Source organism: Zootoca vivipara, chromosome 3 (assembly GCF_965207765.1).
Source record: "Zootoca vivipara chromosome 3, rZooViv2.hap1.1, whole genome shotgun sequence".
Lineage (NCBI taxonomy): Eukaryota > Metazoa > Chordata > Lepidosauria > Squamata > Lacertidae > Zootoca > Zootoca vivipara.
This window is the reverse complement of record NC_142586.1, coordinates 100999500-101013853: the sequence shown is the minus strand read 5'-3', so window position 1 is coordinate 101013853 and position 14354 is coordinate 100999500. Positions and strand designations below refer to the sequence as shown.

The following is a 14354-nucleotide window of genomic DNA, read 5'->3' as shown; positions in this document are numbered from 1 at the left end:
ATAATAATAAATTATTTATACCCCACCCATCTGGCTAGGCTTCCCCAGCCACTCTGGGCAGCTCCCAACAGAATATTAAAAGCCCAATTAAACGTCAAACATTAAAAACTTCCCTAAACAGGGCGGCCTTCAGATGTCTTCTAAAAGTCAGATACATAGTTGTTTATTTCCTTGACATCTGATGGGAGGGCGTTCCACAGGGTGGGTGCCACCACCAAGAAGGCCCTACTCAGATATATAATTTACTTATGTATATTTGTGTTTTTCTTTCCAGTTGACTTCAAGTGTGTTTTATTTATAATTATTTCATGTACACTTTTAAAAAGCTTTGCTGAGCCTACCTGTGTTTTACTGATAATATAATGATCAATAAAACACAGATGAAATATTATGTACACTGCCTGGAGAGTTTTCTTATTAAGTGATCTGCAGACTTTTTTAAATAAAGTGCCTTTAATAGCATCCAAACGGGGATGGCAGATTGTCTTATTAGTATACTGGTCGGTTTCTTTCGTCCACATTTGCCTTTTAATTACGGGAGATCCATCCAGAAGTGTTTTATGTGCCTACTTTTAAAGGCTGCCTCCCAACTTCAAATGTCAGCTTGGAGAAAATACACATGGCGCTACAGGGGTTCAGCCAAGCTTGTGGCCATTCAACACACTGTGCAAATACCATTTAAACACACACACACACACACACACCCTACCGTGATTTTCTCAGATTATTCCTATGAGAAAAGGGCAACATCTCCCATTGAGAGCTGAGAAATGAGGTTCGTCCAACTATTCAGTGACTCATTTCATTTGGCTAAGGAAGATACTACAGATCCCCCCCCCCACGCTTCAGCATCTGTTGAAACTGGGAGTAAAACGGCAAAACTTACACCCATCTCACACTTCAGTGTCTGCCGATAAAGCTGTAGAAACTAGAATCTTGAGTTTAATTCCTGATGTAATTGGATGGCCATCTGTCATGGATGATTTAGTTGAGATTCCTGCATTGCAGGGGGTTGGACTAGATGGCCTTTGGAGGTAACCACCCAACTCTAGGATTCTATTATTCTATGTGCATACTGAAAATTCAGGTTTGTGCAATTAAAGTACAGGGAAGCCTCGGTTTTCGAACGTAATCCGTTCCGGAAGTCAATTTGACTTCCGAAACGTTCGAAAACCGAGGATCAAAGGGCTCTCAGCAAGTTCCATTGAGAAAAATGGAGGAACGCGCCTCGGAAGCTGTTTGACTTTCAAGGCGTGTTCGAAAACAGAAGCATTCACTTCCGGGTTTTTGACGTCCGGCTTCTGAAACATCCGGCAGTTGAGATGTTTGAAAACCGAGAGGGGTTTTTTTGGGGGGGGTGTACATCATTTTTATTAAAATCCAATGACAACCGCATTTTATCAATATCAAACTACAAACCGAGGTTTGACTGTAATGTAAAGCACACCGTTGCCTGGAGCAACAAATGCACTTTAAAATAAAAATAAAATGATGGTGAAGAAATGCACCGAAATGTGCGGGATAAACAAACAGTTAACAGGAAGCCATACAAACACTCTGCAAGCAAATCAGGATGAATGCTCCTTGTCATATAACTTCACTGCGAACAAATCCAATATCAATTAAGACCGGACACAGTCTAACAGGCTCTGTGCAAGCAAATCGGGACGAATGCTCAGCAAACAGTTTGTCTGGAGGAGCCCCGGGGAGCTAAAAGTTGGGGCAAGGAAATGCAATTGAGATCACCAGAGATCAAACGCTCTGGAAGACCCACTCTGGGTTCTGTAATCGCCACATTGCGAACCATCTGTTGCTCTTTGCAGCTTATGGGCAGGAGTCCTAAGAGAAGGCTCTCAATCAGAACCATCTGTTTTTAGAAGAGGAACCAAAAATAGATATCGGTCAGAGCTGCCGAAGGAAGTCAACCTTCATGTTGCGAAGGGTAGCCATTAGCGCTGCTAAAAAGGGTATCTGGGTAGAGTTCATGTGAATTCGAGGTTGGCTGCTGGAGAAGGCTAGACTCCCAGTTACAGATCTACTTTATAATCTCTTTCCACAACAGCACTCGCTAATGAGAGCCTGCAAAACCCCCAGGCAAGACAAATTGCCCGCTGTAATCTCCACCCCCACCCTGAGTTGGAGTTTCAAAGTTATCTTTCAAGGTGCTGAGGAAAGATCCTGCCGTGGAGAGAGAGTGCGTATAATCTTCTGCATTTGAAAACCAAAATAGCACAGTGCTTCCAAGGCTGCTACATAAATAAAGGAAAAGTCAGAGGCTAAGGAAACCCTAAAAAAGGGAGCAAGACACACACGAGGCAGAGCTCTGGGAGCTAAAATAATAATAATGATGCCAACATTAAACAGATTCTAGGACAAGGGAAGCTGAATCCTGCTGCCATTATAAGTCACGCAAATTACCACCAATTCATTCTGCTTTTTAGCAAGGTGGGGGGGGGGGGGAGAAAGCAGTTTGCAAAATGTATTCTGCTTCTAAGGGGCAAGGAGTTGAGTCCAAGACTGAAAAAAGGGGTTTCCTAAACTTGGATCTCCAGCTGTTTCTGGACTATAGTTCCCATTATCCCTGACCACTGATCCTGCTAGACAAAAACAGCTGGAGCGAGTGGTGCCCATGCTGGAGAAACTGGAATTGCTGAACTGTTTACAACAGGGGCCAGCAAACCTTTTCAGCAGGGGGCCGGTCCACTGTCCCTCAGACCTTGTGGGGGCCGGACTATATTTTTTTGGGGAAATAATGTACGAATTCCTATGAGATAACCCAGAGATGCATTTTAAATAAAAGGACACATTCTACTCATGTAAAAACACGCTGATTCCCGGACTGTCCGCGGGCTGGATTGAGAAGGCGATTGGGCTGCATCTGGCCTTAGTTTATCTACCCATGGTTTACGAGATGGCATGGCTGTGTGTGCTGTGGCATGAAAGTACGGCAGGAATAAGTCCAGCCTACATGCCACTAAGGTACAGGAGAAGGCAATTTGGGCAGCAGTGGTAGTGAGTACATCTCCAAATGCGAAGCCACGTGTGGGACAAGGCCCTAGTGGAGACACATAAGGCAACGAACCTGTGGCTAGAAGACAGGAGCCACCAGCATAACCTGGTTTGGGAACGCTGTTATAGATTCTCTGATCCTCCATGAGGAGAGTCTGTATGTATGACAAAATACACCTTTAAAGCTCCATATGGCTGCCTGGAGAAGGAAGGGACTCTTGAGAATAAAGCAGCTGGCCTCCCCTGCTTTACGGCTTTCTCAGACACATGGCAGAAATCAAATGGACGGAGAGAATATTAATTCTATCTCTGAGTCAACGAACGCTGAGATGCTCTTTCCTAAGGCTGAAATTAGAGGGTGAGTGTGTGGATTTTCAGAGAGATTTTGACCAACGTACAGCCCCCCTTTTCTTTGGGGCTGCTGCAAGTGTGTCCACCTACTCAAGAAGTGTCGTTCTGACAAGATTTCGCTTGTCCTTGATGGCGTCATTATGTCAACTATGGGAACCTCACTGTTCGTTAACTTTGTTCGCCATTAGTGAGATGAGCACAGAAGGTAAAAGGTGAAAAAGGACCCCTGGACGGTTAAGTCCAGTCCAAGGCGACTATGGGGTTGCGGCGCTCATCTAGCTTTTCAGGTCGAGGGAGCCAGCATATGTCCACAGACAGCTTTCCAGGTCATGTGGCCAGCAGCTGACTCAACCGCTTCTGGCACAATGGGACACCATGACGAGTGCCTGAGCACATCTAGTTGGCGACACAGCATCCCTGCACCATCACATTGGGCTTTCAGCGGCACCTTTTGCAATGCCAAAATTTGGCGCCCGTCCCCACCTCTCCCCTTCTGTTCTAAGCCACTGTTGTGGCAGCCCCCGCAGCGCCCTTTCGGCTCGACGCCTAGTCCGGACGAACCGGTTGTGCTCCCTTAAATCCACCTCTGACATTCAGTCCATGGTCTTTGGTTGGCTGGGATCTCTCTAGTGAGGAAAAAGGTGTTCAAGCCTGGGACAGGGGGAGAGGAAATGGTAGAGCCACGGCAACTGTAGGGGAAACAACAGTCCCCAACAACTTAAAGACAAAACAAAAGGGAAATGGCATTTAAGGAAGTTTGGGAGGAAAATGTTACAGTAGTGCCTCGCAAGACGAATTTAATTCGTTCCGCGAGTCAATTTGTTTTGCGAAAAATTCATCTTGTGAATCGCGGTTTCCCATAGGAATGCATTGAAATTTCTTTTTTTGCCCTTAGGAACGCATTAATTAAATTTCAATGCATTCCTATGGGAAACCACAATTCGCAAGATGAATTTTTCGCAAAACGAATTCGTCTTGCGAGTCACCATCAGATCGCGAGGCACATTCGTCTTGCGAAAAATTCGTCTTGCAGGGCATTCGTCTTGCGAGGTACCGCTGTACTTGGAAGCGCTGTTTTTCAGTTTGAAAATCCCAAGCATATGCACATGCAATACTTAAAGTGCAAACTCAAAACGCCATCGGCAAGGCCAGACATACTTTAGCTCAAAGACTGCAGCAGAATTACTTTGACTTAATCAGAGAAGTACAAACACCTGCCCAATGGACAAAGAAGTGTCAGCAGCCCGTCTTCCCACACGAACTCATGTGGTGTAGGCCAGCTTTAGCAGAAGGCCTGGCAAGTGACTTCCCTTCAGGGAAGAGCTACTTCCCCAAGGCATGTGATTAACTGCAGATGCAGACTTCATGCCAACCGCCAAACGCGGGCTTGTCTGGAAAAATCCCTGGGTCTCACAGCTCAGACTCAGAATATGGGTAGAAGAAGCGGGAGAAAGTCCCCTGCCTCGGCTTGGCTTCAAGCCAGTGGAACCTTATGACGGAACAGCGGCTGAGAAGCAATCTAAAAATGTACAGGAAGCCTGCCCTGATGGTCAAAAGACAGGATTTCAACTTGCCTTGTGACCTTACAGATCACTTAACCTCAGAGGTTTGGATTTCCTTTCCGTTGCAGGACAAGCCATTTAAAGGCCTTGCACGTGAAATATGCTTTTAAAAACAGTATTATTATCAACAGCAACAGCAGCAGCAACCACCACCACCTCCAGATTTCTTCAAGTAAAGCTTCACAACGTCACATTATCTGCTCTTGTCTGTTATTTTTCATTATCTGTTAGGAGCATGGAGCTTCTAACACCTCAGGACATACTGCCTTTGCCCATCTGGTGCCCTGTAGATGTTGCTGGACTACAACTCCCATCAGCTCCCATGATGGGAGTCCTAGTCCAACACTATCTACAGGGCACCGGAATTGGCCAAGGCTGCTATAATAGACCTATCACTTTCTCTTCCCCATTATTAAAAACGGAAATATCAGTTTGTCCCTTGCTACTCATTGTGTACCGGTAAGACTTTAAAGGAAGAATGAAGTAAGGCTGGATATGACCCCAGAGAGCTGGCCCTGATCCATGCCCTCCTAAAGTGCTTCTGCCTGGCTGAGATGCAGCCTTGACTTGCGATGACGTCTCTTGCTTGCAGAGGTAGAAGACAGAGTGAGGTGTGCGTTTGTGAAATCTGACTTTTGTGTGGCTGGAATGTAGCCTGCTATAGAAAGCTAAGAGTCTCATCAATTACTCTGCCTACTTTTGGTTCTGTCTCCACCCACCTTTGCCTCTGGTCCCACCCACCGATCGTATGTGGCTCCCCAAAGGGGAATGAGACCCTGGGTCTACAATGCTAGCTCCAGCCCAGGCATCCCCAAACTTCGGCCCTCCAGATGTTTTGGACTACAATTTCCATCTTCCCCGACCACTGGTCCTGTTAGCTAGGGATCATGGGAGTTGTAGGCCAAAACATCTAGAGGGCCGCAGTTTGGGGATGCCTGCTCCAGCCCATTTCATTCTTGTCTGCAGGTCTACTCTACAAATGCCACAAAACCTCTTTTTTACTAAGGAAAGAACTGTGATGATAATAATAATAATAATAATAATAATAATAATAATAATAATAATAATTTATTGCTTATACCCCACCCATCTAACAGGGCTGCTGCAGCTACTCTGTGCAGCTTCCAACAAAATATTTTTTAAAATAACAAAACATCAAACATTAAAAACTTCCTGATACAGGGCTGCCTTCAAGTGTCTTCTAAAAGTCAGATGGTTGTTTAGCTCTATGACATCTGATGGGATGGTGTTCCACAGGGCGGGCGCCACTACTAAGAAGGCCCTCTGCCTGGTTCCCTGTAACCTCACTTCTTGCAGTGAGGGAACCACCAGAAGGCCCTCAGCGCTGGACCTCAGTGTCCGGGCTGAATGATAGGGGTGGAGACGCTCTTTCAGGTATACTGGTCCGAGGCCATTTAGGGCTTTAAAAGTCAGCACTGACACTTTGGATTGTGCTTGGAAATGTACTGGGAGCCAGTGAATATCCTTTAGGTGCGGTGTTATATGGTCCTGACAGCCACTTCCTGTCACCTGTCTAGCTGCCGCATTCTGGATTAGTTGTAGTTTCTGAGTCACCTCCAAAGGTAGCCACACAAAGAGCACACTGCAGCAGTCCAAGCGGGAGATAACCAGAGCATGTACCACTCTGGCGAGACAGTCCGCAGACAGGTAGGGTCTCAGCCTTCATACCTGGTAGACTCCTGCCCTGGATTGACCTGGGCCTCCATGCACAGCTGTGAGTCCAAAATGACCCCCAGGCTGTGAACCTGGTCCTTCAGGGGCACAGTTGCCCCATTCAGGACCAGGGAGACCCCCACCCCTGCCCCCCAGAAACAGCACTTCGGTTTTGTCAGCATTCAACCTCAATCCATTGTCTTCCATCCATCCTCCAACCGCCTCCAGACACTCACACAGGACATTCACCGCCTTCACAGGCTCAGATTTAACGGATAGGTAGAGCTGGGTATCATTTGCATATTGTTGAACACCCAGCCCAACACCACTGATGATCTCTCCCGGCGATGAACATCTCATGCTAAATCAGACCTATGGCTCATCTAAGCCCTGTACAGTGGTACCTTGGTTTATGAACACAATTGGTTCCAGAAGTCTGTTCATAAACTGAAGCGTTCATAAACTGAAGCGAACTTTCCCATTGAAAGTAATGGAAAGTGAATTAATCCGTTCCAGACGGTCCGCGGAGTAAGCGTTCATAAACTGAAGCAAACTTTCCCATTGAAAGTAATGGAAAGTGGATTAATCCGTTCCAGACGGGTCCGTGGAGTACTTAAACTGAAGCGTTCATAAACTGAAGCATGGGTGTAATTTGTTCTGGAAGTCTGTTCATAAACTGAAGCGTTCATAAACTGAAGCAAACTTTCCCATTGAAAGTAATGGAAAATGAATTAATCCGTTCCAGATGGGTCCGCGGCGTTCATAAACCGAAAATTCATAAACCGAGGTGTTCATAAACCGAGGTTCCACTGTATTATTCTCACTAGCAGCACATCTTGAAGGGTCTCGGACTTTTCTGTCTCCACCATCCGACTTCCTTTTTAACTGGAGATTCTGAAACTGGGAACCTGTGCCTCCAAAACATGAGTGGGGACCCTGTGGCCCTCCAGATGTTGTTGGACTCCAGTACCCAGGGGCGTAGGAAGATAGGGGCGGTGGGGGCGGGCCGCCCCGAGCGGCTTGATCCCAGGGGCACCATCACGGCTGCCCACCCCACCCCAAAACACGCGCCCCGCCCCATCAGACGGCACGAGGTGGCGTCACACTTGTGGGTAGCATGACAACCCTCGCTGGCCCGCCCCTCGCCTCTGGGAGAGCGTGCACCGCAGGGAGAGCGTGCACCGCAGCAGGAAGGGAGAGAGCACATCAGCCAAGGGAGCAAACCGGTCCCGGCAGCCGCCCGGCAAAAACCTCGCTAGGCACTGCAGGGCTTGCTCAGCCAACACGCTCTCTCCCTGGACGGAGGCGAGGGGTGTGCCAGCGAGGGACATCACGATGCTGCGGAGCGGCGCCCCACCCCGGGGGGTGCCTCCGCTTTGACACCCCGGGTGCCAAAGCGGCTAGCAACGCCCCTGCCAGTACCCATCAACCCCAACCATCATGGCCAATGGCCAGGAATGATCGGAGCTGTAGTTCAATACCTGAAGGACCGCAGGATCCCCATTAATGCTCTAAATACCACAGAGTATAACCCCCTGGAAGCTAAATAAAAAAATTCCTTCAGTAGCACCTTAAAGACCAACTAAGTTTTTATTTTGGTATGAGCTTTCATGTGCATGCACACTTAGTTGGTCTTTAAGGTGCTACTGAAGGAATTTTTTTATTTTGCTTCGACTCAGACCAACACAGCTACCCCCTGAAGCTGTCTGCGGACAAACACCGGCTCCCTCGGCCTATAGAGCAAGATGAGCGCGCAACCCCACCTTACGGTCAGGGGTACCTTTACCTTTTATAACCCCTCTCATAAGCACTCAATATGGTATCCCACTGGGTTTTGTATTTTTCCACAGAAGTCATATGTATCTCAGGTGGGCTTCCTGCTGTTGAGCTGCTGTTGTTTTGTTTCGTTTTTTTATAATTCTATGTTTGTTTATGCCACCACTCTCCAGAACAACATTTCCAAGACACACCAATGCCAGTTTTGTCCGACTTCTCCTCCTCTCTCTCTTTTTTAAAAAATGAGCTTGTGAGGGTCTGCCATCCCATATTGCTCCCCTGGAGTTCCTAATTAAGAACGCAGCCTCTTGCAATTTTACAGAAGGTCCTCCGTTCTTTTTCAGACATTTACATAATGTTCCAGCTGCTGAAACTGTGAAAGTTTTATAGCAAGCATGGCTCTAGAGAAAAGTTGTTGATGGCAAAACTGCAGTGTGTGCCATTAAAATCTAGACGGCTTAAAACCAACGCCATCATTGTTTTACTGCTTTTGAGTTTCTAGCCAAATGCCTCGTTCCACGTACATTAATTCTTTAAGCCATGTTCAAATATATGAAAGGATGTCATATGGAGGAGGGAGAAAGATTGTTTTCTGCGGCTCCAGAGAAGCGGACACGGAGCAATGGATTCAAACTTCAAGAAAGAAGATTCCACCTAAACATTAGGAAGAACTTCCTGACAGTAAGAGCTGTTCGGCAGTGGAATTTGCTACCAAGGAGTGTGGTGGAGTCTCCTTCTTTGGGGGTCTTTAAGCAGAGGCTTGACAGCCTTCTGTCAGGAATGCTTTGATGGTGTTTCCTGCTTGGCAGGGGGTTGGACTGGATGGCCCTTGTGGTCTCTTCCAACTCTATGATTCTATGATTTACTTTTTAAAAGATAAAACCTTATCAATCCAAATCATACCTTGTGACAGTTCAAGTCCACCTCTTTGCATGATAGAAGCTCCTATAGAGCAATTCTAATGATGCAAATTTCTGGTTACCCACACATTTTGGATAACCCTTCCTTCTCACCCCCAAGATATTCAGAAAAACTAGGTAGAACTTTTATATGGTGTAGATCGGTAGTAGAACATCTGTTTTGCATGGAGACGGTCTAGAATGAACCAGTCATCTGACTCGGTATAAGGCAGCTTCCACAGTTAAATCATTTAATTTGAGTAATTGACCCAATATGTGGCCGTGGCTACTCGCTTAGGCAACTTTAAAATGGAATCAAGGCAAATTTGTGGCAGAAACATTTATCTCTGGCTACTAGTGATGGTGGCAGGAGAGACAGATTTAGGGGAGCGCAACTAGTTTTCCCATACTGGGAGCCGAGATGAGAGAGGGTGCTGCAACAATCACTTCGAACGGGAGACGCCAAATTTTGGCATCACGCAAGGCGCCGCTGAAACTTGAAGGCCCAAAATCGGCCACTGGGGGCAAGTTCAGAGGCAGCCTGCCTCTGAATGCCAGCTGCTGGAGAAGACAGCCTGTGAGCTATTGCTCTCGTGTCCTGCTTATGGGCTTCCACAAGGCATCTGCTTGGCCGCTGTGGGAAATGGGATCTTTTCCACCTAGCGCATAGTTACAACTGTGGAACTCACCCCTGCAGGAGGCAGCAATAGCCACCAACCTGGATGGCTTTGAATAAGGATTGGATAAATTTATGGAAGTGGCTACCAGCCACGGTGGAAGTTATGCTCTACCCTCACTGTTAGAGGCTTCTGTATGCCAGTTACTGGAAACCGCAAGAACCGAGAATGATCTTGTGCTTGGTTTCTGCTTGTGGGTTTCCACCAGACATCTGGCTGGCCACTGGGAGAAATGATGCTGGACCACATGAGCCACTGGCCCGATCCAGCAGCCTCTTCTTATGTTATCCTCAGCGACCTGATCCAGCAGTGTTTCCTTTCATTTTCTTATGAATTGTATATGGTGCCACACAGTGATGTGGATATACAGAAATGATGTACAGAAATACGAAAGAGGGTCATCACAGACTGCATACCCGATTCCTAAATATATTTTGGCCAGACTCTTTTGGGGCCTAGAGACATTTTCGATCAGAACATCTGCATTCAAAGCGTGAAGGCACAATATCAAGTTACTTTACTGGTTCGATACCACAGAAGATGAGTATCTATGGGCGGGATTAAGGAGGCTCTTATCTTAACCACGTCTACTAAGAAGTTCCACGGAACACCCAGGTAAATGGGTTAGGACTGCAGCCTTAGTCATGCTGGGAATGGAGTAGGGTTGGGTGATATCTGGTTTTCAACATCGCGATATATCACCAGCTTAAACATCGCGATATACTGATATTTCAGGATCTATGAAATAAGGATGGACTGTAGAGTCATTGACCGGCTTCACGGTTTCTCCTGCATCATGATTCTTTGCATAGCACACACACATATGATTCACAATATATTGCCAGGTCAAAAATTATGAAACCAGTATCACAATATGGACTTCAAACCAGTTTGGGATGATATATCGCCCAGCCCCAGAATGGAGAGCTGAAATGAATAAGACTTGACCTTAAGTCCCATGAGGATGTCTACTTTTAAGTAGAGGAAAGTCTGCATCCAGCCCACTAAGGCTAAAAGAATGCAAACCAACAAGCAAACTGGCAACAGTACTACTCCTCATGTTAGATCTGGATGCAAAAGCTGTAGTTTGGGATTTCTTCTTGTTGTTTTCATTCTCCTCTGCAGACAAATTTGAAACAGAAACCTCCTCTTCTGCCTGCTGTGCTCCAGAACTATTCAGTCATTCCTTGCAAATGTTTTGACTCAAAGGAATGATTTCAGGATGGGAAGCCATGTGTCCCTGGGGCCATAATAAACACAATCAGACAAAATGCCTTCCCATAACATTAGATGATGCCATTATTCTCCAATCAGAGCCAGAGGCTCATGTTGCCCATTCACCAATGAGAAGCAAGGCAGAACTCAAAAGAGGACCCAGCCATTTGGAACTAAAAATAAAGTATCTCACAAGGCTGGTTGTTTTTCACCGGGTGATAGGAGTTGGGATCACGAAATCGACTGCTTGCAATTATTGATTTTTAAAATAATAGTACCTAATAATAAACTGGGGGCAAGCGGGTGGGAAGGGCGATCCATTCTCCAAAGGTCTGTGACAAAGGCAGTAAATGAGGCAGTTATTACAAGCTGCTGTATTGAGACACCTCAACATAAACGGCAGTCCTTGAATAATTCAGCGTGTGCAAGTAAGCATGAACAAAGCTCAAGCTTTGAAAAACACCATATGCCGATAACTTTTTATTTCCCCCTTTTTAAAAAGCAACCCACCCTGTTGCTTTGAAGCTGCTGGATCAGGCCCTTACCTGTCCTGCAGTGTCATATAGCCCAAGCAGATACTGCTTGCCACCGACTGTCACACTGACTGCAAAGAGAGAAAGAGAATATTAAGCAGGGGCCCCAGAGCAACACACACAAACACACACACACTCTCAAGCTCTCTCTTTCCTCTCTAGACCAAGGAGCAAACAAGTGGATTCAATTACTCTCCCAAACTTTTTTTTTTTTAAAAAAGCAGAGACATCTTAAATGGATAGGCAACTTTTTAAAATAGCAATGATCCCTTTTCTCTGTCCAAATATACACTTTCGAAGCACTTTTGTGATGGAGCAAAACAGAACTAGACTCCCCGTTAAAATGCTACTGCCCACAAAAAGGTGCCCTTGTTTGGGTGTGGGTGTGTGTATCTCAATACACACACAGGACTTCAAAGGCTAGTGAAAGGGTATTGGTCTCCCCCCCCCCCCATTTAACCTCTGTCCCATTTGCTCCCCAACTTTCAGTTGCAGTCTATCAAGGTCCTATCGGGCATGGATTAAATCCTTGCTCTCGTCATAACGGCATTTCGTCCTCCCCCAACCCTTCCACTCGTTCCATAACCAGACTCCTCCAATTGAGGGGGCGGGGAGAGGAGTGCGCTTTAGAGGAGTCGTTTTGGGCTGCTCTCCTTTTACAAAAAAGGGGAGCGTCAGGAATCCCCGGGATTGCAAACACGAGTCGTTCCCCCGCCGCCAAAGAAATAAAAATAAACGCAGCCTCTGCTTTAACTAGAAGGCAGGGGGAAAAGGAATGGAGGGGGGATGGGAGAGCAGAATTAGGGAAAGGGAAAAGTTTTTGCTGAAGTTGCTAGGCTCTGTTGCCGCTGCTTCTGGGGTGCTGGAAGCTGGGGGCGAGGGCGGAGAAGAGGGTGGCGGGGACGGAGCGCCCTTACTCAGCACTTCCCGGCGAGACGCGCGTTTACCTGCGTAATGGTCAAAGACGGTGGGCACGTATTCCTCCGGGAAGGCGTCGTTGGCGTAGCTCATCAGCAGGCAAGTTTTGCCCACCGCCCCGTCGCCGACCACCACGCATTTCAGCATGACCGCCGCCGCCCCCGTCCCGTTGGCCATGATGATGAAGAGAAGGAGCTTCCCAAACCGATCGTCATTTTAGGAAGGAGGGGGAACACCCAGCGAGGGGGAAAAGAGACTCCCCCTTTCCAATAATAATAATAATAATGATAACGATAAAAGTGCGTTGAGCGGGGCGAAGAACGACGCCGTCGGTGGGGGTGGTGGAGCGCCGGAGAGATCACACGGCGCCGCGCAGCGAAGGGCGCCCGAGACGACCCTCGGGGTGGCGCATCGGTGCCAGACGAGGGGAGCGAGCAGTGGGCAAAGCGGGCGGGTTGGCTGGCAGCCGGGGAGCTTTCGCCGGGGAGCAGCTCAGCCACAAATCACGGGCGCTGGCATTTCTTCTCGGCTCGCCCTCCCTCCCCTGCGCCGCCTCGCCGTCGCCCTCCCCGCCGGTGCCAAACTTGGCTCGCAGGGTTTTTCCTCCTCCGGCGGGCACGATGATGACCGAGTGTCTCCGGCGGCGGCTGCCCGGCGGAAAGAGGAACTAGTTGGGCGCCGAGCGCGCACAATCCGCACCGCGGCGCTGCGCCCCGATGGCGGGAGCGAGGGGGGCTTCCTTCGCGCCGCGTAAAACAAAACGCGCAACGGCGAAACAGCAGCCGAGCCGCCCGCCTCGTTCGGCGGAGGGAAGGCCCGCTCTCCCCTTTCCCGGAGAGAGCAACTGCGAGCCCACTTTGACTTTCCGGAGCGGTCGGCTCTCTGCGCACACACCCCTCCCCCCCCCGGCTGCAAACGCCACTTCTCCGAAAAATAAATAAATAAAGGGGAAATGAACAAGCCAGCCAGTCCGCCCGCCCGCCCGCCGTCCTATTGCTGCTGCTGTTGCTGCTGCTGCTGCCGCCACCTCCGACTAGCTGGAGCGGAGAAAGGAGGAGCGATGCCGAATCGCTGCCGGAGAGCAGCTGAGGGTTCCTCTCCAAAGAGCCGACAGCGCCGAGAAGCGTCCACTGTCCCCCCCCCCTCTCTTTGCAACGCGCTTTCCCCGGTTTGGAAGGCGACGGCGATGATGTAATCGAGAAATCCTCGGAACTTCCACGCAGCCTCCCCCAACCGGGCGCCCTCCTCCAGCTGCTGGGCACTTCAACTGCCAGCAGCCTCGGCCAGCTGTGCGAAGCAGCTGGAGGACAGCAAGTTAAGGCTGCCGCAATCTGTTCCGCTTTTGGCTGTGTTGTGTCTTCCACTTATTTTTATTTTTTTATTTTGCGCTGGCCGTTACAGAAACTGCTGGTGCCCCCCCCCCCAAAAAAATCTGGGCAGGTGTAGTATAAAAAAGGAATATATTTGGAAACATTATTATTATTATTATTATTATTATTATTTTATTAAAAACTCTCTTAAAGGTAAGTGGGAGAAGGCTGTCAGCTGTAGTGTAGGACTAGAAAAATCAAAATTTTAAACTGCCCCTCAATTTTCTTAAATTAAGATGACATACTGTAATGATAAATGAAAACAATAACCCTTATTTGTAATACTAGAATTAATAACTACACGCACACACGCACACACACACACACAAGCAACACACCTTGGCTGGTCTGACAAGTCAGTACAAATTGG

The 14354-nt window shown here is 47.9% G+C and overlaps 1 protein-coding gene across 2 annotated transcripts in view; it reads right to left on the bottom strand.

Moving 5' to 3' along the window:
* RHOQ (ras homolog family member Q) overlaps nt 1–13752 on the bottom strand; it is a 37807-nt gene extending 24055 nt beyond the window's left edge. For both annotated transcript variants that reach the window (XM_035111177.3, XM_035111178.3), the window contains exons 1-2: nt 12644–13752; nt 11709–11767 (exon numbers count right to left, since the gene is read on the bottom strand). In XM_035111177.3, coding sequence (XP_034967068.1) covers nt 11709–11767; nt 12644–12791 — 207 coding nt within the window. In that variant the 5' untranslated portion in view covers nt 12792–13752. The remainder of the gene's footprint in view (nt 1–11708; nt 11768–12643) is intronic.
* Between the last annotated feature and the right edge of the window lie 602 nt (nt 13753–14354).